Below are 25,473 nucleotides of genomic sequence, written 5' to 3'. Positions count from 1 at the left end.
AAAACAGTTCCATTTCTGCCAATAGATTCCCCGAATTGTTACACACTGGTCCTTTAACGGAAGATTATAACTTTATTTGCTTCAAAATGTGCAAAAGTAGAACAGTAAATTACCTCCCAGATCCTCTGGAGGATGTAGGAGGCGAAGGAGGGCATCCCTGGTGGTCCGCCCGCAAACTCCATCAACATTGTCAGCAGCTTGAAGAAAGGATTGGCAGCCTAATGGAAGAAAAGAAAACTGTTGTAGAGCTACTTCTTATACTCTCAGACCTTAGATTATCTTAAATCAGACTGCCACATTAATAACACAGATGTAGAATGATCTTAAATCTGCATTAGGTAAAGGTACTCATGATTCCACAGAACGGCTGAATAATATAAAAAATAATAATAATAAAAACAATTATGTCAAAACCTTGGATTAAAAAAAACTTCTGTTCAACTGTGTTGTGCTTTTGTTGTGTTTTCAGTAGCATGAATAAAGCTGATGAGTAACCTGCTTACCTCGGGAGTCAGCTTTGCTATGGAGGTGAAGAGCATCGACACAATCTGTAGTCAGGAGGAGAATTACACATTCAGTATTAGAACAACTATTTGTACGACTTGCTGCGAATACTTCTGTTTGTCTTTGTGCCGATTTAAAAAATCTGACATTGAAAGTTGATGTTTTAAAATGCCAAAACATTTTCTACATTCAAACTGCTGGAAGTTCAGGAAAAAAATAAATCTGTATACTTTCTCAGGCAGAAAAAACGAAAACGAAAAACGAAAACACGATTCTTATTTTCAGGTGATTATACACTAATGAATACAGTTAAAAATATGACATTCCATTAGTTCTAATAAATCCCCCTAAATCCTGCATACTGGCCCTTTAAGTAACTTTTTGAATGCAGTACTTTTACTTGCCAATTAAGTAAAAGTTCTGAGTACTTCTTCCACCTCTGATAATAGACACATCTATGGAGATCACTGTGTGTGGTATCTTAGGAAAACTTGACCATCAATAATTCATTGTTTGGTTTTTGAATGAAGGGCGTCAATAAAACGTGCTAAAAAGATGGACTCAGTAAGGCGAGTCCTAAGTAGAGGTTATAAATTAATTCTATCAAGTTATTTTCTGTGTGAATGTGTGATGAACCTACATGCTCGGCCAGACGGTTGTTATAGCGACAAAGGCTGAAGATGAGGTTGCAGGTCTGCCTGATGTTGATGCCATCTCTGATGTGCTGGAAGAGGAAAGGGAAGCCTTTCCCTCCGGTGAGCGCCGCCATGTCGCTCTGGGACAGAGTCAGATGTCTGGAGAGCAGGAAGAGAAAGAGTTGTCTGAACTTCTGCAGCATTAAAAACACATTAAATAAAACCACAAGAGGCTCTTCTCAAAAGACGGAGTTTGGTGACGTTGTAAAGTAGCGTGGGATCATGGGAGTTGTTTTCTTCATTGCAGTCAGTTTCTCCCAGTTAGGATTCCTTCAGTGTTCATCATTTAGAGGGTTTTCAGGTCTCCTCCTCCTCTCCAAAACAAACTAACCCGCTGATTAAAATCGGTAAACCATGCGCAAAGAGGATATGACGCCATTGAGAGGTGACCAAATGAAATGCACCGTTACCTTGATTAAAATTACAGATTTCTCCAGGTTTGAAGTACACAACTCAACACAATATATAACATAGTTCTAGTGGTTTTTAGACATTTTAAGGCCCAGACACACCAAGCCAACATCAAAGAACTAGCGGCGATGGAAGCTGACTGTTGCATCGCCTTTGTCTTGGCCAAAAAGTTGCACTTGAACACAGTGAAAAAACTACAGCAGACGGCCAGTTAGCACGGACGTTCTGCGCCTGCGTGAGATGAAACAACTCTCCGTACCAGCAGGTCGCTCTGCTGGTATGGAGAGTTGTATTCATCATTCAAAAAGGGAAACCGTCAGACCAAGGACGGCGGATATGCAGGTCGTTGTTATGATGAAACAAAGCGGCGTTTGCTGATCATTTTCACATCACTCTCACTCACCACTTGGCTTCATTCCAGGCGGCCATGTCGCTGTGAAAATATTTGTGTATTGGAATGATCAGATGAGATGAAGATAAAAAAATGAAAAGAGCCTTCTATGTTTGTGTCCTTCTGACTTTACTCGTTTGGCTTGCTTTCCTCACTTCTGTTTCTCTTCTCGTGCATTGATTCGTTTAAGCTGAACAGCCAATCAGAGTAATTTCTCTTACTGACGAGCTCCGCCGCCGATTCAACATGCTGAATCGGCTGAGAAGCCTACAACACGGGCAGACTAGAGCCGACGATGCGGGACACACCGCAAAAACTAGACACTTTGGGGCCGACTCACTGTCGGCCCCAAACGGTCCAACGGCCGACTGACGGCTTGGTTTGTCAGGGCTTTTAATGTGGAAAAGTTACATATTGTACCTTTAAAGAGAACAACATTTGTTCCTTCATTTCCATGTCATACCTCTCAGAGCGAGACTGCTCCACCAGCAGAGCAATGAGGGCGATCATCTTCTCCAGAGCTGCAGGACGATACTTCTCCTCCGCCAGAGACAAGATGTCTTCCTCCTCATCCTCCTCCTCTCCCTCCTCCTCTGACAGCACCTCCACCTGAGGCTGAAGGAGGACATTCATTTACAATTTAATTCAATTTAATATGCTTTATTGACATTTGACATGTGTTGCCAAAGAACAATTATGAAAGACAATGAGATGTTAATAGGGATAATACAAGACAGCCATTAGTCTATGGTTTAGTAATATAATATATAACACTGACAACTGAAGACTTTGAGTACATTTTGCTGATAATACTGTACTGTACTTGTGTGTAATTTTGTAGAGGAGTATTTCTGTGTGGTATTAGTACTTCTACTCAAGTTAATGATTTGAATACTTCTTCCACCACTGATCATTAATCTACAAGAGGGTGACAGACTCAATTATCACATTTACCAGAAAGAAGGCCAATAAATAAAAGTACCATTCAGATAGAAATCAATAAGAACATTGTAGTAAATAAATATAGTGAGTTGTGAAACATAAATAAAGTAATCAGTGTGTAAACTTACGTTCTCTGGGCCTTTGGTTCCCATGTAGAAATGCACCATGATGGAAATAGCTTGTAGGGACAACAGGAACTGACTCTGGAGACACAAAACAGATGAATGACTCGACTTGCAAAAGTTCACTAATAATAATAATAATAATAATAATAATAATAATAATAATAATAATAATAATAATAATAGCTTAGAAACAATCACATTATACATGGAAATAAGTGAATACTATTTTCAAGTAAAAGTGTACAAAAACAGATTAAAAACTATAAAGCAAAAAGCTTTTGTGGTATTTCATAAACAATATTGACATTAGAGCTGCAACAATCAATCGATTAGTTGTCAACTATTAAATTAATCGCTAACTGTTTCGATTTGTAATTTCTGATGTTTATTTCTGCTGTGAAGTCAGGAACTTTGACATGGGGGTCTATGGAGATTGACTCGCTTTTGGAGACAGCCTCAAGTGGACATTGAGGAACTGCAGTTTTTGGCACGCCCACATTGGCTTCATTTCTCAGCACCAGAGGTTTTCGCTTGGGTCATACATCTAACTTGCATGCCCAAATACCTTGCTTCCATTACAGCACAGACGGTACATTACCGCCACCAAGTGGACAGGAGTCTCTATGCTCTCAGTCATGAGCTTTCTTTAGCCCAATTCCAAACCAGTCAGTGAAGACTGACAACACTTGAAATTAATGTTAGCAAAACAGATGAAGCCTCTTTGGATGACAAACATCTTTCAGACTAAAAACATCAAATTCAGAGTAGAAGTTCAGACCGACCTCTTCCTCTCCCATCTTTGCGAACTCGTAGAGAAAGGCGAAGTACTCCGTCAGGTGTTTGCTGTGAGGCTTGACGCCATGCTCCATGATGGACAAGAGGGTCTTAACGAAGCGAGTGACGCAGGACCGGCTGCCGATGTCCTCCACCGGACCATCCATGTCGTCGGAGCTGAGGCACCGGAAAAAAGGAAAGATGTTTTCAGATTCAGAGTCAACTTTAGTGGCCAAGTATGTGAAGACATCCAACGAATCTAACTCAATACACACAGAACAATTTACAGGAAGATAGAAATAGACATGAAGCTAAAAACAAGGACAACAAAGCTGAAAAAAGATAGAGCAACATAAACATAGAACTATTATGTTCATACAAGTAGGTGAAAAAATGGCTGCGTATATAAATACATATATAAAAAAACAATGACCAAAAACTGTACAATGTCTATATACAAGTCGAGTGTTTCTGTAGATTAGTGCAAGAGTGCAAAGAGTGCTGGAATAAATAAATATTGAATGATTAATGTAGTAAATTACTTTATATACAGGAAATAGGTGGTTATGTATAATATATGCATGTATACATGTCTGTATACAGTATATACTAGCATGCATGTGTTTGGGATGTACTGAGCATACAGCTGGATAAATGAGACTTGGATTCTACAGCACCAGTTGTGTGAGAGTTTGTAAACAGATGTTTTGATTAGGGCTGTCAATCGAAAATAGTTAATCGCGATTATTCGCAGTTTAATCACAAATTTTTCATCTGTTCAAAATGTACCTTAAAAGGGAGACTTGTCAAGTATTTATTACTCTTATCAACATGAGAGTGAGCAAATATACTTGCTTCATGCAAATTAACAACACAAAACATTGACTAATATTGTCCAGAAACCTTCACAGGTACTGCATTTAGTTTTCTGACACTATATGACTGATTCAACAGTCCATCAGAGCGATGACGTATGTGTGGAAAGAAACTGTTCTTTTTAGAGCAGGTTCAAACTGAACATGATACAGGAAGCTAAGCAGAAGCTGTTGCTTGGCCATTGATCCAGCACATCTATAAACTACAGCCTTGAATGCATTTTCCAGTCAGCAGCATCAGTGATGTGGAGCCACAAATCTTTGTCAGAGTCCATAGTGACGGAGACACTGAGTGACACACAGCTCGTGTTTGATCTCTGTCGCCACCTGATATCACAGACACAACACTGTCTGTTTGTGCTGCACATCTCTAATGGCACAATTACACTGACGCTCCATTTATCATTCAATCCGATTGATTATTATTGGAGCTCAATGTGAAAAAAAAGGTCCAAACACTTCTATTTTAAGAACAAAGTATCTAAATTAAATCTAAATATCAAGCAGCTCGTGTGTTTTGATTTTCTTCAGGATTAAGAGCAAAAATGAGAGTAAAACATTGTACAAGTCCGACCAATCGGGTGCGACTTACCCATCCTCCATGCCGGGCTGCAGGTAGAGATGAGCGTGAACCGGACGCAGCCTCTGGATGACATGAATACACAACCTCTGGAACATCTGGAGGACAGAAGCAGAAGTGAGTCAACTGTGTGTTTGTGACATAGGACGATATGAAGATGGAACTTTAATCATTAAAACTTGAATCATTAAATACATGTGGGGGAACCTAGGAACAGGATAGAGGGGAAAAAAATGTAAATAGTAGGTTACAATGAAGTCATATCAGATAAATAACTCACTTGTCTGACAATCTGATTGGGGCACTTAATAAGGATCTGCATCGGCCACCAGTTGTCATCAGCCATCCGATCCAAAAACCACTACAACAGAAGAAAACAGTTCATCAGTCATTGTGAAAACAAAAACAGTTTCTATACTGCATCGGTTTCCTTGGTTAAAACCAATAGATACACCATACAGTAGATATGAGGTGTACCAAAACAACTGAGGTAAAATAACAATAAAGCTGTGATCAAACCTCGCAGGCGGCCTGGCTGTTGTTGAACTGTTTGGTCAGGAGTTCAATCCACTGCAGCATGGTGGGCTGGCGGAAACAGAGCAGGAAGGAAACACACATCAGTCAATTGTCTCTACTGTACAGACTTCCAGCAGTCACGCATCAAATGTCCCATAATAATAATAAAGGTGAGCTTTACCTTCTCCTTGGAGTGAATGAAAGTCTCGAGGACAAATGATGTGCTGAGCTGCAAAGAAAAGAACATTTACAGGAAATAAATGATCTTTCATGTGACGTGGTGATCTTTGACTGTTGTGTTCAGGACTGAAAGCACTTTGACAAAACAGGTTACTTAGGTGTACGAGCCAATTCCTTAGTTTGTATTTATTAGGGCTGTCAAAGTTAACGCAAATTTGTTTTAACGCCACTAATTTCTTTAACGCATTAACGTAATTGATCGGGCTCAGCTTTAAAGCTAGAGTGAAGCATCATACGAAACAAGAAAACCTAACCTTCTTCTTATCGACTTATTAGCTCTAATTCACGAGAAACCTTTTAGAAGCATAATTTCTGGTTTTCTCAACCTTCTTTTATTGTTATAAAAACTGAAAGTGACAGTAAAACTAGAAAGAAATGCTTGAACCTGTAATATTTCTCACCTTAGCAGTCATGAGGGATACGGCTTTAGGGTCTGGTAGAGTGCTGGGGATGCTGCTGCAGAGCTGCCACATGAAACTGGAAGAAAGTCATAAGAAATATAAACAATAGTGGAAGGTGAGAAATGATTAGTTCACCCTGTCAAAATAAGTAAGTAACAGGTTTGATACCCACCCAAAGTATGTGTGTTCAAATATATTTTTATCCTGGAGAAACTGCATGTTGTCATGCCAAATCCACTGAAAGACACACAGACATGTACATTCAATATTTAAACATAGTTATAAATGTTTTTATATAATTCCAACTTTGAAAAAAGTAAAGCCACGGTACCTCCAGCAGATCAGGAGAGACGTCAAAACTAAAGTCCTTCCCGTTCTCCTCCTCCAGCTCCACCCTCTTATAGAAGAGCATGTAGGCACTATGTGTCTGCAAGTTCAATCAACACTTCATTATTACCTTCTGGACCATTTAATGAATAACACAATGAGATCATAAAACACAGCCAGGAAAACGTCTTCACCTTCTCAAAAGAGAAATCCATGAACTTGTCCGTGACGGAGTCGTAGGTTTTAGTCTGAAAGATAAACTAATGTCAGCAAAAGTGATGGGATAAAATGGATGTTTTATTTTACGTTGACTGCAGCTCGTACCGTCATTTCTCCTCCGAAGCACTCGGAGGCCAGCTGGGCCGAGTCGAAGGGCTTCACCTCGGCATCGTTGAACAGGTACCTGCAAGAAGGGTTGCTTTTAAATCCAACTACATGTCTGAGCAACCTGACAGTTCACAAACTGTGCAGTTCACTGACATCTCATTAAAGTCCTTCAAACTAATCATTATTTCCATTTTAAAAGGGATAGTTTGGATGTTTTAAAGTGAGGTTGTATGAGGTACTTATTGTGTGAGTTAGCACAGTCACACAACAGCACAAACAAACTAACCGATCGAGGCAGCGGTAGACCAGCAACCCCTGTGCTCTGCAAGGTAAAAGTCTGGTGGCTTTGAAGAGAGCATAGATGGATACAATGGCTTCAGTTCCCTGTCGAAAAGGGCCGTCTGATTCACATTTAAACGGTGAAAGTATTATAAATATAGGGTACAATTAAAATGATATTGATTTTTTTTTAGGTGGGCCTTTCTTTTTAGGTGGCTAAAATATGTTTTGCTGCCGTCCCATCCACAGCAGTACATTGCTTTGCTTCTGTTAAGTAACTCCTGATTGTTTCTCTAAACTGGGGGCGTGCTGACCACCATCTACTGTAGGTAATACAATGACACATCCTCATACACTTCAGAACACCCAAACACATCCATTTAACATGCTTCTGTTCTCACCACTTGTTGTTCTTGTAGGCATGTGGATTGACGATGTCTCTAATGAAGCTGTAGTAATGGCCGCCGTCTGCTGTGCCCGTGTGCACTGTGACGCCGATGAGGTCGTACTCGTAGCTCTCGGTGACTTTTGCCTCGCCCTCTTCCCGAAAACCTGCAGCACACAGCACACATCGCTCAGAAACTGTATTTTCTCTCGCAACATAACCAAAACACAAACTTTTCAGTAACTATTTGTTCTCTTTAAAGGAATAGTTTGGGTGTTTTGACGTGGGGTTGTATGAGGTACTTATCCATAGTCAGTGTATTGCCTACAGTAGATGACGGTCGGCACACCCCCAGTTTGGAGAAACAGACAGGAGTACCAGCAGTGGAGCAAAGCAATGTACTGCTGTGGACGGGGGCAACAGCAAAACTTATTTAAAAAAAAATCAATATCAGTTTAAATGTACGCTATATTTATAATATTTTCACTGCTTTACCTTTCCGTCAGACGGCCCTTTCCATCGGGGAACTGAAACTGCTATTTATGCTCTCTTCAAAGCCACCAGACTCCATTGAAAAAAACTGTAATTTTACCTTGCAGAACACAGGAGTTGCTGGTGTACTACTGCCTCGATCGGTTAAAGGTTAGTTTGTTTGTGTTATTTTGCGACTTTGGTGTTTTAAAGGGTCAGTTTGGATTCACCAAAGTCACACAATAATACAAACTAACTAACCGATCAAGGCAGCGGTAGACCACCAACCCCCGTGTTCTGCGAGGTAGAATTACAGTTTTTTTTTCAAAGGAGTCTTGTGACTCTGAAGAGAGCATAGGTAACGGCTTCAGTTGCTGTCGGAAAGGGCTGTCTGATGGCATGGTGAAAATATTCTAAATATAGCGTACACTTTAACTAATATTGTTTTTTTTAAAATACATTTTGCTGCCGTCCCTGTCCACAGCAGTATATTGCTTTGTTCCCGTGCTGGTACTCTTGTCTGTTTCTACAAACTGGGGGCGTGCCGACCGCCATCTACTGTAGATAATACACTGACTATGGAGAAGGTCTTTATACAACCCCCAACTTCAAAACACCCAAACTTTCACTTTAATATTTGAGTAATGCTCAGTGTTTTGTGATGTTTGGACGAACCCTCTTTGCGCTCTCCTTTGCCCATAAGGAAGTCCTCGGTGTAGGGCGTCATGTCGAGGCGCAGAGGGAAGGAGAAGTGGGTGTTGACCTTTTCCTTCATCATCGTCACCATGTTGAAGGTGTATCTCATAGTGTTGAAACTCAGGATCCGAGGCAGCTTTTTGAAACACGCCCTGTGGGAGATGAGACGAAGGACAGAGTGAGATGAATTACAGGATTTATCTCACGGATTTTAATTGTGAAGATGTAACATTGCTACAAGAGGCTTTCAGAGGTTTGTTTTTTACATGCTACTTTAACTAAACAGATCCACAGACCTTTTCTCAGCCCGGACCTTCTTGCCACACTGGGAGCAGGTGTACATGTTGTCGCCCTCCAGAGTGTCCTTGATGGTAACCTCATCCAGAGATTCCTGAATAAAGACGGAAAGAAATAAACAGTTGAGAGCTTTTCGCAGAATCTTACGTTTGGTAAAAGTGCAAAGTATTCAGATCCTTTACTTAAGTAAAAGTAATAATACCACACTGTGAAAATACTCCATTACAAGTAAAAGTCCTGCATTCAAAACCTTACTCAAATAAAAGGATTATCAACACTGGATGATTTTGGAATTGGAAATATTCAAGTAAAGTACAAGTATCTCAAATTTGTACAGTACTTGAGTAAATGTACGTAGTTACATTCCACCTCTGTCTGATACTGATGTGTTTGATATACTCACGTAGATATTCTTCATGTCCGCCACTTGACATCTGACTGTGTAAAACTCCTCAGCAGTCTGACTGACGTGGTCACAGTCCTGCAGAACAAACGGCACAAAACGTCAGTCAAACTGTTCGGGACTGAAATTGAAATATCAGCACTGTGTCGACTTTGTACCACATGAATTAAATTACATAAACCTCTGCACTACATTTGGAAAATACATTCTGAAGATATGAAGTTTGTACTTCATGTATAGTGTACAATCAAGTACATTACCAATTATACCCTGAACTTAACATACAGTAAGAGCAGCAGCAATATTCTTCATTATCACTGATTACAATATAATAATAAAGTAGACTTTTTGTTTATTATAAATAATAATAAGTGTCAGAAATACTTTAAAGGGTAAATAAGATAGAGCTAAGAGGTGTACTTGGAGCTTGATAGCTTCTTTATGGTTTTCAGAATATTTGAGATCTAAATAACACAATTTTGTGGGGAAAATTTTTTATTTTTAAATTCAATATTCCTCATTTAAAAATCAAACTCATGTCTTCAAACTCACCAAAGAGACCACGTTGTTGGTGATGACGCCTCCAAACAGAGTCTTCACTGTGTTTTTCTGTGAGATTAAGACACATTCATTAATACGTAAATAAATATGTAAACATAAACCTGTAATTTATATCATTTGTACGCTTCTTGTAACATTCCTTATATGCGTACGTCTTGTTTGCATATGAGCTTTTATTCCTTTAACTCTGAAGCATTCAATTCATTTTAACATCAGGGGTTTTTGAGGTATTTATGACCAACTCCCGTCATTATTGGGTAATTCTGTAATCAGGAAATGTATTGTCTTTATTCCTACAAATTGTTGAATTCAGAGGCATTATGAATAAAAAACATTTCCAAATCATCAGTTCTTGACATAAAAGACCTTTATAAAATGTTTTAAGTTATAAAATAAAACTTAGTAAAGAGTCGAGTGAGTTTACCAGCTCCTGGGACATCTCCTCTATCTTGGTGATGAGGTCGGTAAAGAACTCCGTCATGTCCTTCTGCTCCCCGGTGTTGAGAGGCTGTTTGTCCATGGTGTAGGTTTTACAGAACGGACGGGGGTTGTATGCTTTCCTCTCGCTCTCCTGAACAGACAGACGGGTGGAGAAATGACAAATTCAGATATTGATGTTTTAACATACAAATGTTTGACATCAGGCTGCACCTTCACAAATCATGAAACAACATCATGAAAAAATATGTTTTCGTGTTCATGTTTGCTTTCTTTTACTGACCTCTGTTCTCTTTGGTGTTATTATCAAAATCCAAAGTAGAGGCTGATTTTAAGGACAGTTGGAGGTATAACACTCACCATAAGATACGTGAACATCTTCTGCAGTTCCAGCAGTGTGGTCTTGTGTTTGATATCCTCAGCGTACTGCACACACACACATACACAAACAATATGAGTAAATTTGAATGATGCTTTCCTGGGGTGCTCTGCCTTGCAGGTACTGACCTTGGCAGTGAAGACAGCCTGGCGAGCCTCAGGGATCATGTAGAGCTGCTGGATGGTGGAGGCCAGGTAGCAGGTTGCTCCCAGGTTAGTCAGACCCACGAATCGGCACTCGGCCCGGACGTCGTCGTGGGGCCAGTAGTCCCACTTGTACGGGGCGTGAGAGGCTGGAGGAAGAAGATAAGAAGGAAGTTTTTAATGTTCAGCACGTAGCCCAAGGCTTTTCAGGTGTACATGGTGGCACTTTTGCCAGAAAACAAATGTCCCTGTAAAAACCTACCTTAATCAATATTTCTGACATTAACTCAATTGTGAGTGTGAAAGAGCTTGTTTGCAGAGATATGTCACCAACTCTGCAGCTTTAATCAGCTTTTCAGACAATTTTAGCTAATTGTTGTAGCTTTAAATCACATTTACTGTTGTTGTCATTGAGGCTGTCCCAGTGTCTCCAGCATTAATCCCACCAGAGGGACAATGTCTCACGGAAACAGACTGGATTCAATGTAGCAAAACTCAAATTGAGACAGATCATCGTCCCTGAGGACTTCTGACACAGAGTGTAGCTTGCAGTGGACAGAAACAGTGTGGACAGAAACATGACTAAATAAATCAGAATGTTGCTTTGTGTCAGGTGGGCATGTAAAAAGTAAATGTTTGCTAACATGTTACCCACAACAACATTATAAGTTTAAGTTTTTATGCCACCTAGTGGACAAATCAATGCAACCTTAAAGATAATTTATTCAAAAGTAAAATGACCTCAACCCAAATATCTACATTTATTTTAGGGGGTTATGAATAATATCAGTTATTATTTGGATGCAGCGGTTTTGATTCTGGATACACTGTTGCTGAATACTATGGTCTAATGTTGTGTGATCAAATACAACAATATTTACTGCATTATTTCCCAAGCTTCTGATATGGAAATGGGGTTGCAACCAACTTACTAAGATGATATTATTTAAGAAGTAAATATAAAGTTAATTTAAATCCAGTACATTTTTTAAAGTTTCATTTAAATTAGAAAACATAGATGTACACCCTGAAGCGCAGCTAAGTAATTATAAATGCAACATGCTGGCCTCTTGCCTCTTAGCCAGGCAACAGGTGGAAAGACTCAAGCTAGAAAAGATAAGATATTCTCTCTGAGGGTCTACTCTGAGATTCAATACAACTTGAGAGCCTTTCTTGACATTTGTAGAAAATATTGAGGCCGAGAACGTAACCCATAATACCACCAAACTTTTGACTTCTTTTATTGTTGTGTGTTTGTTTGTTTCTATTAAGTTCTTTTATATGCTTTTCCTCTTTAGCAAATGTGGGAAATGACGACTCTAATTTAGTGGTGCAGGTCTGGGGGGCGGGTGGGTACTTGGGTGTAGATGTCATACAGTGTACTGTTTTTATATTGTGAAAATCTGCAATAAAAAGACATTGATCATATTAGAAAACAATCTCCCTTGAACTTCATGAACTTCAACCTCCACATAAGACTGTTTGTATGTGCAAGTAAGTCTTCCTGGATGTTTTTCTACGGTTTTGTTTTTCTTTCTTTTTTATAAATGGTCTTATTTTCTGTTTAGTTTTGTATGTTTATGCTTCATGTAAAGCACTTTGAATTGCCTTAGTGTCAGAAATGTGTATGTAAATAGACTTGCCTTGCTTTGAACGTAAACCTTCAAAAGTTCACAAATTTAAAACTAAACATTCTTTGTTATAGATTTATAAGGAAATACTTGTACAGTAAAGTGTTGTTTGTTGAGAAAAAGAAACCAAACAAGCTTAAAAGACACTTTCAGATAGAGACTACAACGGCTAGTTAACGTGATGAACTGAGCAGGCAGTGGAGGCACTTTAGAGAGGCCATGACTGTTGTCACTTTTCATTAACTTCTCTGTCTAACATTAAAAGAATAAATAAAAATAAAATAAAATAAATAGCTGGGGTTAAAAAAAGATTTCAGACCTAAAATAATTTTGAAACCTTGAAAATTTTGAAACCTGATTTTTCAGTTTTTGTGTGCTGCTAGTTTTCTGTTTTCTCGAGGCAGAGAAACGTCTGCTCTACCTGGTAACAAATCAAAAAGCGAAGCGTCCTCACCTTGCATGTGCTGCGACATGACCCAGTTGTGGAGCAGCCGGTAGTTCTCCACAGAGCCCTTCACCGTCTCCACCAGCAGGTCGTAGGCGGCGGCCCGCGCAGCGTGGGACTTGCATTTGGGCTGAGCGCGGTCGGCCAGACTGGGCAGGAGGAAGAGGAGGTTGTGGACGTCGCGCAGGAACTCCTGACCCTCGCGGGAGAACTTGAAGGGAGGCTTGTGTTTGAGGACGCTGGTGGCTAGACGCAGGAGGCCGGTCAGCCCGTCGTCCTCGATGGTGCCGTCCTGCTGGTCCAGGATCTCACGGCTGGAGGAGAGAGGAACACTGAGGTCATGGCGGGTTGGTGTTACATTTCCACACTGAACAACATGCTCTTCAGTTCACCACAAGCATTATAGATCCGATCACAAAGCTTGTCGGTAGAGAAAGATTTCCAGACTTTTCTGTTTGCCACTGCCTTTTATTAAATCAAATAATTATTAATTTCTTATACTGCATTGTAACTTTTATCCTTGTATTTAATACCTTATTCTTTTTCTATTTTAGCTCATTTAATGTTCTATTCTCTTGGCACTGGATTGTATTTGAATGCCCTTTAATGTGTATATTTGCACTTTGTCTCGATGTTTTATGTAGAGCACTTTGAATTTCCTTGTTGCTGAAATGTGCTATATAAATAAACCTGCCTTGCCTTACAGAAACCAAACCTACACCAAACGATTATGCTCCACAAACCCACTTCAAAATAAGAAAAAAATGTACAATAAAGTTTCTCGAACGGTTTCACCAAAAGGTGCAACACCTGAAGGCGGTCAATACACCAAACAATAAGCCCAATTGCAGTTCAGTTTATATAAAACTCCTGTATTCAGTACGTGACTGTCTGACCTCCTGATGCAGTCGGCGAGGTGTCTGGCGAGAGCGTCCAGGTCCAGCAGGGTGGTCTGCATCGAGCCAGCCAGCGACAGAGAGGGAGAGACCTTCTGTGAGTTCAAACAGACCAATACTAGCAACAGCTCAATAAAACATCACAACAATACCACCAACTGTTATCCATCAGCTGATCATCAGTACTGTGCTCAGTGAGCTTCCCACCTGGGTGGCGTCTTTAACGTGGATGTTGTCGATGAGTTTACAGAGCAGCCAGAAGTATTCCTTACAGCCCGTCCTCAACAGAGGCTCCTCTTCGTAGTCCTCCACCTGCAGAATACACAAGTTACCATCAAACCCCCTTTAAACAGCAAAGTACACACATTCTGCTCTCAGTACCATCTTTATAAACTGAAGTTACATCATTAACACCAGTCAGAGTTTGGATCTCTCTCTGCAGGAAACCACCAATCACCTGCAGTAGCGGTGAGCGGATTTAAATTGTTGCTTACAAGTGTTTTATGAGGAAGTAACTCTGTTTTCAACATGTTTGTTTGACCTCAAGGATGCACACAAATGAATTTTGCTGAGTAACATTAAATATAAACATAACTTTTGTTTGTTTACCAGAAAAAAAAACTCCACAGGGCACCTTTATAAAGAGTGTGTCCAGGTGTCTCTGGCATTAATCCCAGCAGAGGGACAATGTCTCACAGAAACAAACTGATGTCACTGTAGCAATGCTCAAATTGAGTCAGATCATCATCCCGGAGGACTATCGACACAGAGTGTAGCTTGCACATGAGTTTCCTGTGTACGTTTTTCTATAGGATGGAGGGGGTCAGCTTGAGTGTGAGTGTGTGTGTGTGTGTGTGTGTGTGTGTGTGTGTGTGTGTGTGTGTGTGTGTGTGTGTGTGTGTGTGAGAGACCCACCCTGAGTGGTTTGAGGGCCTGTGCGTCAGGCAGGAACTTGAGTAGCGTGGAGGCGGCGAGCAGCAGGAAGGACCTGTTGATGGACTCTCCACCCTCCAATCCAGAGAGAGAGAGCTTGTAGAGGCCGTTACAAGCCTCGTGTCTCACAGCCGGCTGGAAACAACAACAACAACAATACGTCAGACAACAAACTGATAATAATGTTTTGTAAACTTCTATGATTGATTTTTTAGCTCTGAACCAAGGTTGTGAAATCTACCTGCTGCTTGTACTAGTTTAGGTCACATGAAGGTACAGCTAAATATGAGCCCAGACTTCTCTTTGCTATGCTTGGTACTCCTACAGTCCCACTGACAAGACAGAGCTGTAAATTTAAGGCATTTCGATCCTGTGATTTGGTGCTCTTGTGCATCAAATCAAGCATTGATAAAATGTCAGATTTAAAGGAATAGTTCGACATTTTGCTTATTTGCTTTCTTGTAATACCACTCTCGTGTTGAAATCAGCAGGACGAGAGCTACTTAACATTAGCTGTTAGCGCCGTACAGGACTGTGCTGCTTACCGGCTGCTAACAGCTAGCGTTAACTAGCTCTTGTCCTGCCAATTTCAACACGGGAGGTGCCACTGATTTGCATTATGATGCATTCAGTAAAAATGTGTATGGGGCAGAGGTAAATTCTCATGTTATCATGATGTGTTCAAATGTAATCTTGTAAAAGGCATTTTTTTGGTGAGAAACTTGAATAAATGCAGTCGTTTGAAGGATATGTTTTCACAGCAATATAGAATAGATAATAGAGAGGGAATCATGACCTGTTTAACTTCCTAACAAAAACCAGTATGCAAACAATAATAAAGGAGTGGATGCGGAAGTTCAAATTGGTATCGAGAATCATGGAGTTTCACTGGTATTGGTATCGACTACTAAATTTCTGGTATTGTGACATCCACAGCAGCCGGTTAGCTTAACTTAGTCTGGCTCTGTCCAAAGGAAACAAAATCCACCTACCAGTACCTCTGAAGCTCCTTAATGAACATGTCACACCTCATTTGTTTAGTAGATAATCACAATTTGTAATTTTTAAATTTCAATTTTTGTTCTGATTAAACAAACAAGATATAAAGCGCTAATTAGTGAGCCTTAGAGGTGCTGATAGGTGGATATGGTTACTTTCATAGTAAACTTGTGAGAGGCCTGTGGATGTTTTAGACCGGCTTACCTCGGGCACCAGCAGGGTGAGTTTCTTCAGCCAGTCATGGAGGTGGTCGCTGTCGGCCAGACTGGACTTCACTGTGGAGGAGCAGTGTGCCCAGCTCACCAGCAGCCACATGGAGTAGTGAGTCACTGGTGAAAAAAAAATAAACATCACCGTCATGTCACTGCCAAAAAATATCAGCTGAGATTGTTTTATTTTTCTGCATCATACTTATTTTTGTTCTGCATGCTTTTCTTTTCCTTCTTCCTTTCAGAATTTTATCATTGTGTGTAAATATACAAAATTAATGTCAAATGTTGCTGAGCTCATACCTTCGTGACGAGACCGGTGGTCAGACTGAGCCTTAAGAACTCTGTTGAATGAAAAGACAACATGTAAATTATACATGACATATTTAGAATTTAAATCCCTGAAGGATTTTTTTTGTACTCACCTATGTGCAAGGTTGTCGTAGGTGTAGGCCACGTTGATCAGACGCTGGATGAGGTTGGTACCCTGAACGAGGCTGAGGAACACCTGCAAACCAACAGACAGAATAATCACTTCAACAGCTTCGACAATCAGCTATTAGTTTTTCCAGCTGGTGGAATATTTACCTCGGTCAGCCGAGGGATGTGCAGCCCTTTCCCGTGCTCCACAGTGGACTTGCGTGATTTGCCCGGCCACGCCCGCTTGCGTTGGCTGTCAGCGAGGCCGGACCAGGAGAAGACGTCGTGGTAGGCCAGGTCCAGGTCTGCGGGGTCCACCGCAAACTGGCAGATCAACTTCAGCAGGCAGGCCAGGCAGTCCAGCAGCCACTGCAGAGGAGGCGAATAGAGAATAAAATGAGAACCACACATGAAGAAGCTGTGAGACTCTGCCACATGCGTCTTTGTTCAGAAACAGACAAATCAAAGAACTCATTCGATTTAAGTAGTCTCTCTCACCACAGTCCAGGACTCCTGGTCTTTGGGTTCCAGGATGCCCGAGTTGAAGATCTCCAGGAGCAGCTGAAGGCCTCCAGACGACACAAACTGGAGGACAGAAAGAAAAACACTGAATCCAACTATAACTGTTGTATATTGTGGTTTTACTTACATCTTTACTTTTAACAACTACTGACATTTGAAAGACAGTAAAAGTCAGAAAGACAATAAGGAGGGAAAAAAAGTTTTTTGAGTTCGTCCACTGACTAAACAAGTTAATCAAGTTTTTTTTCTGTCACAGATGTGCTGAGTTGTACCTTGCAGCTCCAGGTGTTCTTGCTGTTTTCTATCTGATCCTCACTGGAGTCATCAGAGTCCGGATACAGATCACTGTAGCTGCCCTGGAAACACACACACACACACACTCACAGTAAGATTCACAAAAACAGTACAAACGAGTACCAGGTATATAGACGAATCTGGTGATGTGAATTCTGCGATCTAAAAAAAATGTCACTGATGAATCAGTATCAATGATCAACTTGCTAAAATCCTTTAATATGTTAATATTTAATATGTTGTTCAGGACACACTAGCAGGTGTGTTTCTATAGGTTTGCGCTGATGTTGTTCATGTACATAATACACATATGTATGCGTAAAAAAATGCTTAAAAGTAAATAAAAATTATATCAGTATTTCTTATTTCAATCTATGTTTTATAGAAAAGACATTTTCATCTTTCTTGTATTTAATGCTTATTCTGCCCTCATATTGTACAAAGTAAAGAAAACTCCAGAAACAAATTACAAAACCATGTAGACACGTCTTTTAAAAACAAAGATGAGTGTGTTTTTCCTCACAGTGGACTCTCGGTGGATGCGTCGGTTGGGTTTGCCCAGAGCCTCGATGATCTCCAGAGCGTATAGCAGCTTGTGGGGACTTTTAATCCTCAGCAGCTCCTTCCAGCACAGACCCTCCCCATTCTGCACACACACACACAATAACAAGTTCAGGTATTCACTGTTTGACAGAAAAACACAGCGCAATTTGAATTTGTGACGGCATTGTCCATTTCCTCCTCCTGTATGTTTAGAACTTGATCTCTTTGTATCCTCTTCTCGATATATGCTGGTTGAATGTAAGCGCAAAATGGCAACTCAAGAAATAAACTGTTGCTCTTTGATTCTAAAGGACAACTTGTTGTTTTGTTATTCTGCCATTAAAGGGTAACTTTGGTATTTTCCAACCTATTTTCCCATGTTTTTGTGGCTAAGTGACTAATGTGGACAACAATTGTTGAAATTGGTCCCGTTTTGAGGGAGAACGCTGCAGATGGCAGCCGCTAAATAAGCTCTAATGCAATCGCTCGGGGCAACTCCTCCTCGTCAATGTACGTCCACTAAAAGTGCTTGTTCTGAAATCTCGCGAGAGCCGACAGAGGTGAAAACGTGAGTGAATGTTGGAGAGAGGAGTGCCTCTGTTGTGTTGGAGTACAGAAAGCGTAGCTTAGTGTTACCTAAAATATTTTCAATGTCATGGCTGAATATTTAGATGATTTCCACAATGTGGATGTGACACAAGATTTCAGAACGAAACTTCTCAGAGTGAGACACACGATAACAAACAGACCGGATCAAGAGAAAGGTAAGAAAAAGGTTTTATTTCTTTGTAGGGTCCTTTCCATAATGTTCTCAGGCGCTTATAATGACAATCTGAGCCCGTCAGTGGCAAAAACAAGCACTTTTAATGGATGTAAATTGGCGGTGATCAGTTGCCACGAGTGATTACATTGCAACCCATTTAGCAGCTGCAGCGTTCTCCTTCAATACTGGACCAATTTAAAAAAATGTTGTCCCCATTAGTCACTTAGATACAAAAACATGGGAAAATATTGTCTAGGTTGAAAAATACTGACATTTTCCTTTAACTTGTGAAAGTTGTTTGGTAAGTGTGGTGACTGACCGTGTCGTCTGAGATGTTCTGGAAGGCCTGAAGCATCTTGGGACATGTAGGAAGCAGCATCAGCAGCTCCCAAACCCGCCGAGACAGATTCTCTGCATGTAGGTGAAGCTCCTCACACCGTGCACTCTGCATAAAAAGACTCATATGATCATTTTGTCCCAATTATCAGTCGCTCTGCATTCATGAATACTGTGTGACGTGCAAAAGTAGGTTAAAAGATTCCTCCATCAGTCACACCAACCTCAGGGTTTTCCTGGACCTTCTCCGTGTTGGGGCTGGGCGGTTTGAAGCAGGCCAGCATCTCCAGCAGGTCGAACAGCGTGGGGAGGTGCGGCTCCTGGAGGAGCAGCAGCATGGGGATGTGTTCCTTCTGGGGAGGAGGAAGGCAGGAGGCCGGTAGCTGGACGCCCTCTCCCTTCCTCTCCCTCCGCGGAGCTCCCAGAGACACAAACACCATCTGAGATTAAAAACAAACATTGTACATTTCAAATGACAATATAACGCCAAGAAGTTTTTACATGAATATCAAACAACAATATTTTATTCAGACAACAGTAATCAAACTGTGTCTTCTTTGTGTTTTAGGTATTGACAAACATAAGGAAATAAACCAGACTGTCACCTGCATGTCTTTGAAGCCCAGCTCATGCAGAGTCTTCTCATCGTAGTCAGTGGTCAGCTCGTGGCCAGAGGAAATCATCCGGACTGGTCCCATCAAACCTCCTGCAGGAGACGAGACAGACTTCACACACAAGCTCACAGAAAACTTTTAATACAAAGAGGACCTACTGACAGCTGTTTCAGTAATCTAGAGATGTTTGTTATGTCCAAGTAAACAATAACAAGGATCTAAGCGGAGAGTGCTGACCTGGGAAGTCTACGGACTGCCGGCCGCTCTGACCGAACTCCTGCAGCTGAGCCTGCTGGTTCATCTGCTCCTTCTGCAGGTTCTCGTACCAGTGGGTCACCTCAGCTCGCAGGTCTGCTACCTGGTCGCTGGGGTACATCTCGATCGTCATCTGCAATGAAAAAAAACGTAGTATACACAAAAGCTGAATCTACTGATGTAACCGGTTGACATTTACATTCAAAATTAAATAAACTTGGACTTGAAAGATTGAATTTCTAATGACCTCTGAGTTGACACCGTTTAAAGTGCAGAATTGTAGCAAAGTTGGTTAATCAGTCAACCTGTGTTTTTTTCAAAATCAAAAATTTCAAAAAACTTGTGTGAAATAAGTTTGACTAAAATGACAATTATTGGGTTTGGCTAGACTAGATTGACTGAAATGTTCAATATAATTGAAATGTTCAATATAACTGACTGATGACTAAAGAAGGACATTTGACACAGAACTAAGATTAAATTAAAAAATAGCTGACAAAATTAAGAGAAAATATTTTGACTAAAATGTAATGACTTTTTGGCAACTAAGACTCGGCTAAAATGTTTTGAGTTGTCATCGACTACAACTAGACTAAAACTATGAAGGATAAAAATGACTAAAAAGTGACTAAAACAATAACCATTTTCGTCTTAAGACTAAGAGTAAATCTAAAAGAGATCATGACCCTCATGAACACAATAAGCACACATATAATTCTACTTTGTTTTCAAAAGTCGTCTTATTAGCATATCTGTTTTCCTATTGTGTAAATGTGTAACTTGGGGCATCTCTAAAAAGCCCTTGTGTATCAGAGCTACAAGTCAGATGTAGTTGTACGTGGAGATGTAGATTTGTGACCTTGTCAGGAAGACCGGCGGGCTGACAGACGATCCTGAGCGGCAGAGACTGTTTGTCGCTCAGAGCCTTCAGGTGGCTGCTGATCCCCGTCCCCTCGATCTGCCACTGCCGCAGGTGGTACGCAAACCTGACGGAGTCAGGAAACAATGTGTTGCTGAGATGTTTAAATACAGTCAGTATTTATATTTATATCCTTTTGTCTCATGTTAACTTTCCTGGTGTGTGTGTACCTGCGTCGAAAGGCCTCCAGGTGCGTTTTGAGCATCAGTAGCCCCCTCTCGATGCTGGTCAGGCTGGAGTGGGCGTCCTTCTCCAGGTTGGCTGAAGCCATCAGCAGACTCTCCATACACTTCCTGATAAACTCCTGCTCCTTCTCCAGGCCCGTCTTGCCAGCTGCAGACGTCAACATGCACACAACGAGACATACAAAGACAAGACAGGGTGGTAAAACTTTTAACTTACCTTTAAAGATGTTTTCACTTTGACATTAAAAGTATGGCCAAAGAAGTTAAGATATAAAACATGAAAAACCTGCACAAAACCTGTATTATATATATGAAAAAATGTAAAAAATATTTGAAAAATGTGAAAAAAATATGTAAAATATATGAAAAATGTCCGAAAAATATGTGAAAATTGTCCGAAAAATACGAAAAATAACCCCATAGACCCAAATAACCCCATAAAATATCTGAAAAATGACCAAAAAACATCTGAAAAATTGTATTTGCATTACTGTCTGTAAACTTTGTGTGATTTCAGAGTGTAAATGATGGAGGGAAACTAACCGTTGATGTAGTAGGAATTGATGTACTGGATCGCAGCACGGCTGATATCAGCAGACTGAGCTCTCAGAGCGATTCCCCACAGCTGGTCCATACCACACAGCTGGAGACAGACACAAACACACACACACAGGGTTGTGAGTTAAATGTCTGTCTACTCTGATTTAGTTAAAGGCAAGATGAGTACTTATATGTCAGCATAGCTCTTTAATCTCCATATAGTCTACAAACTGTATGGAGAAAACTGCTTTTACATAGAAATAAACATAAAGTTATTAAAGTTTTTTTTTAAATACTGTTTTATACATGAAGTTCAGAGGAGTTTGTGTACCTCACAGCTGGAGGCGTTGTCCAGTGCGCTGGTGGCGAGGCGGGCTAAGTTACAGAGGTGTTGAAAGAGGTTGAGGCCCGTCATGCTGATAGTTTCTGGCTTCAGCTGTGGCATCTGGAGACACACAAACAGTTACAGTAACACACACAAACACAGCAACATCAACACACAGCTGCTGCTGTAGAGCTGTCAGTGTGTTTTAACTGTATGGAACAAACTGCTGGATGCGGTAAAGAATCTCTTATTTAAGTCATTTTTACTTCTTTCATTGCCATCTGACATGATCATGGACAAACTTTATTTGAAGCCGGCTTTACAACAGACAATTGACGGCTCTCCTTCTTACGATTGATTTCGCTAACGCATCACTCACTAAGCTGTTTACTTTGAAGAAAAACGTGGTGGAAATGCTGTCATGTTTGTACATATGTTTGAGGAAAGAAATTGTTCATGCAGTTACAAAATCATGATTAATTTCATATCTACTGTATAATGTTTTATTCATTTGTAGAGCCAGTAAGTCGTCACATAGTTTATCTAAACAGGCTCAATCAATTCTCAGTTGACGTTTACCAGACAAACGTCAACAAAAACTGAGTTTGTGAGGCATTGAGTGTGTTTGCATACAATCTAGTATCCTGGTTTGCAGCCTTATCACGGGGCTGGTTTTGATCATATTTGGGATATCTTTACATGGAACATGAAAAACCTGATTATTCATATTCCTGTAAGCATGATCCTAACAGTCTCCAGGTTTCTGATCATCTGCGCACAGATGTGTCATGATGTCATCTCAGCCATGATGTTCTGTACCAACAGAGAATTTTCAGGAACCTGGATCAGGTGCATACATGCCACAGTATCCTGTGTCTATCAGAGTACCCCAGGTAGCACATCCAGGTTTCTGAAACCAGGGTATGGTGTTTGCAGTACATGCAACACATGACCTAATTATAACCAGGATACTAGTGTGCATGTTAACTCACTCATTGAAGAGCATATCCTGTATATTGTTGTGTGTTCTCTACCTTCTCCAGGAAAAGATGTTTGTAGGTCTCCATGCCCATTGCATGCTGGTCCTTGCTGCGGACCTGATTGAGGAACCAGTGCAGAGCGTCGTCGTAGCACTCGGCGTCCTCCACCAGGCAGTGCCACAGGATGTCCACCTGCTCCAGACTCAGTCCTGAAACACACAAACACACTCACACAATTACACACAGGAGCTCAACCAGATGTGAACACAGACTCCACCGCTTCTTTGTTTAATATAACACAAACAGGTGTGAAAAACAAGTTTCTCTCCCTGCTTTTTCTCTCACAAGCTACTGTAGTGGTTTCCAAGAGACACATGTAAGGGATAATGTACAGCGAGCCGGTAATCGTTGTGAAATAAACCCTGACAGTGTGGCATCGCCCAGAAGGGGTTTATTTCACAAAATTGACCCGCTAGCTGTACATTATTCTGCTTATTACATGGCTGATTACTTTAGAAATCAATATTTTGACACAAAAACGGTCCGCCAGAGACCGACAACAGAACTGCGCCCATAGCAACGGTCTGTTATACATAGCAACGGTCTGTTATAAAGAATTAACAGACCGTAGAACGCTGTGATTGACCAATCAGAATAGAGTATTCAACAAATCCGTGTAATAAACAAAAGGTAATGATGACTAAAACAAAAATAATCTTTGTAATACAAATTTAAACATTTGAATTTCCTGTGAAATAATGAATACGTTTACCTCTTTAGGCCTCACGTACCATCGCTCCAGCTAAACTCCTCAAAACTTGTGTCCACACTACACTACAGCCATGACCTGTGACATTACAAGTGGACCTTGCTTAATTTTAAGGGGCCACAAATCAAAAAGGCTGGGAACGTTTTACTGTAACAAGATAAAATAGGTTTATATAAAAAAGAAAAGTAAAATGGAAATATTAGTCTAAGTACATGTTCACTATATTTTGTGCTTGTCAACATTTCCAAATAAAAACATTAAAAAAAGTTAATGTTGGTTTTCTGTAAGAGTAAACACGTACAAGAGGCCTTTAGATTTTAGAGGGTGCAAACATATCCTGCTGTACTTCCCCGATATTCCAACTTTCGAGAAGAATTTATATCCCAGACTTTTTTCTGGTTCTACGAGGGAATATTGACAGAAACTACGGTTCTGACTCCTTAACATCTGCCTTTGGCTTCTTGCAGTCAGTGTTTGAGGAACTGAGGCTTTAAAATCAGCTAAATTTAGATACTACTTGAATGATCGACGTTATTGATCAAACTGGTCTAAACCTGGTAATATACTACTGGAGACAGGTTATATTTTCTCCTCATCAGTGTTACGTCATTCTCTCTCTCACACACAGACAGACAGCGGGAGCATTGTTCTCAGTGGTGCGGCTCAGGTTACATAATGAGATCTATTTTAACAGTGTTCCCCAAAGAGAAACCAAGCAGACATTAACAGTTAGTTTCCAAACAACTGTTAAATATGCTTCTCTTACACCGTGTTGGTGATAGCAAGCAAAACGACTGTCGACCTGTTTTGCACATTTAAGCTAATTCACCAATAATCACATCCACTTCACATTGCTGCTTAATATTTTCGATGCAAATAGAACTATTTTCCAACTGGGCATTAATTTCACTACAGCATGAAGCTTGCAAAGACTTGAAATGGGCTTAGTAGTGTTGCAGACAGTAATATCAATAGATTATACGATTATTAGGGCTCAACCGAATGTCATGTTTTTTATATTAAAAGCGTCTATTACGGTTTTTCGAGTGAAGCTTTGAATGTCTGTCATTTTATTTTATGACGTCATCACCCTAAAAGAAAAATATACAGATCTTTTTGTTATTTGTGGTTATATAAATGTAATTTATGGTGCTAATAGATTGCTGCTAAACCACCCTGTTAATACAGGTGTGTGCCTCCCTTTGTGTGCGGCGAGCGGGAGAGCAAACGCTTTTTTTTTGTTTATTGCAGTGAAAATGTTGTTATTGAAAGGCTAAATGCCAACAAATATGGATCGAAGCAGAATATTTCGGTAGATAAATACATAGTGAATTTTGGAAATGATTACATTTATCTTTTTTCAATAAATTATGAATTCTGGACTTATCAACGCGAGTTGGAAACAATCCTACGCAGCCACCACTGGAATCTAATTCTACAAATAGTATAATATTACTAATGTTAGTGTAGCCTTATCTTTATCTGCAACTGTGCAGAAATACTGGATTTAAACAGAAAAAATAGACATGCAAAAAAAGCTACGCAGCATTCGAACGTTGATTTAGAATTCAAATGTCAACATTATGAACAAAGCTTCAAACTATTCGGTACAACCGTAATGATTATAATTATTATCATAAGAGAAACAAGGACATTGTATCTATAAATATACAATGTCATGTTGGTTTTAATCTTTTTTTATGTTTTGAGGTCCACAAATTCCATTGACTTCTAT

General features: G+C 40.2%; 1 protein-coding gene across 2 annotated transcripts in view; it reads right to left on the bottom strand.

Moving 5' to 3' along the window:
• usp34 (ubiquitin specific peptidase 34) overlaps window positions 1–25,473 on the bottom strand; it is a 68,326-nt gene that overhangs the window by 9,590 nt on the left and 33,263 nt on the right. Inside the window, exons 21-63 of one of the 2 annotated variants that reach the window (XM_074629224.1) lie at window positions 23,024–23,178; window positions 21,996–22,109; window positions 21,668–21,767; window positions 21,110–21,272; window positions 20,880–21,006; window positions 20,003–20,153; window positions 19,757–19,857; window positions 19,376–19,591; window positions 19,135–19,260; window positions 18,033–18,155; window positions 17,488–17,571; window positions 17,192–17,278; window positions 16,862–17,062; window positions 16,699–16,781; window positions 16,577–16,617; window positions 16,269–16,393; window positions 15,048–15,200; window positions 14,340–14,444; window positions 14,133–14,227; window positions 13,246–13,550; window positions 11,146–11,309; window positions 10,999–11,064; window positions 10,625–10,771; window positions 10,192–10,248; window positions 9,640–9,717; window positions 9,236–9,330; window positions 8,919–9,091; window positions 7,789–7,939; window positions 7,106–7,184; window positions 6,976–7,029; window positions 6,786–6,881; window positions 6,627–6,691; window positions 6,455–6,530; window positions 5,995–6,042; window positions 5,817–5,882; window positions 5,578–5,658; window positions 5,310–5,395; window positions 3,851–4,019; window positions 3,072–3,146; window positions 2,465–2,616; window positions 1,145–1,298; window positions 504–548; window positions 114–218 (exon numbers count right to left, since the gene is read on the bottom strand). In XM_074629224.1, coding sequence (XP_074485325.1) covers window positions 114–218; window positions 504–548; window positions 1,145–1,298; window positions 2,465–2,616; window positions 3,072–3,146; window positions 3,851–4,019; window positions 5,310–5,395; window positions 5,578–5,658; window positions 5,817–5,882; window positions 5,995–6,042; window positions 6,455–6,530; window positions 6,627–6,691; window positions 6,786–6,881; window positions 6,976–7,029; window positions 7,106–7,184; window positions 7,789–7,939; window positions 8,919–9,091; window positions 9,236–9,330; window positions 9,640–9,717; window positions 10,192–10,248; window positions 10,625–10,771; window positions 10,999–11,064; window positions 11,146–11,309; window positions 13,246–13,550; window positions 14,133–14,227; window positions 14,340–14,444; window positions 15,048–15,200; window positions 16,269–16,393; window positions 16,577–16,617; window positions 16,699–16,781; window positions 16,862–17,062; window positions 17,192–17,278; window positions 17,488–17,571; window positions 18,033–18,155; window positions 19,135–19,260; window positions 19,376–19,591; window positions 19,757–19,857; window positions 20,003–20,153; window positions 20,880–21,006; window positions 21,110–21,272; window positions 21,668–21,767; window positions 21,996–22,109; window positions 23,024–23,178 — 4,937 coding nt within the window. The remainder of the gene's footprint in view (window positions 1–113; window positions 219–503; window positions 549–1,144; window positions 1,299–2,464; window positions 2,617–3,071; window positions 3,147–3,850; window positions 4,020–5,309; window positions 5,396–5,577; window positions 5,659–5,816; window positions 5,883–5,994; window positions 6,043–6,454; window positions 6,531–6,626; window positions 6,692–6,785; window positions 6,882–6,975; window positions 7,030–7,105; window positions 7,185–7,788; window positions 7,940–8,918; window positions 9,092–9,235; window positions 9,331–9,639; window positions 9,718–10,191; window positions 10,249–10,624; window positions 10,772–10,998; window positions 11,065–11,145; window positions 11,310–13,245; window positions 13,551–14,132; window positions 14,228–14,339; window positions 14,445–15,047; window positions 15,201–16,268; window positions 16,394–16,576; window positions 16,618–16,698; window positions 16,782–16,861; window positions 17,063–17,191; window positions 17,279–17,487; window positions 17,572–18,032; window positions 18,156–19,134; window positions 19,261–19,375; window positions 19,592–19,756; window positions 19,858–20,002; window positions 20,154–20,879; window positions 21,007–21,109; window positions 21,273–21,667; window positions 21,768–21,995; window positions 22,110–23,023; window positions 23,179–25,473) is intronic. The other variant, XM_074629226.1, reaches the window with a different exon arrangement.

This window comes from Sebastes fasciatus, chromosome 3, assembly GCF_043250625.1.
Source record: "Sebastes fasciatus isolate fSebFas1 chromosome 3, fSebFas1.pri, whole genome shotgun sequence".
Classification (NCBI taxonomy): domain Eukaryota; kingdom Metazoa; phylum Chordata; class Actinopteri; order Perciformes; family Sebastidae; genus Sebastes; species Sebastes fasciatus.
This window is presented reverse-complemented; position numbering and strand designations above follow the sequence as displayed.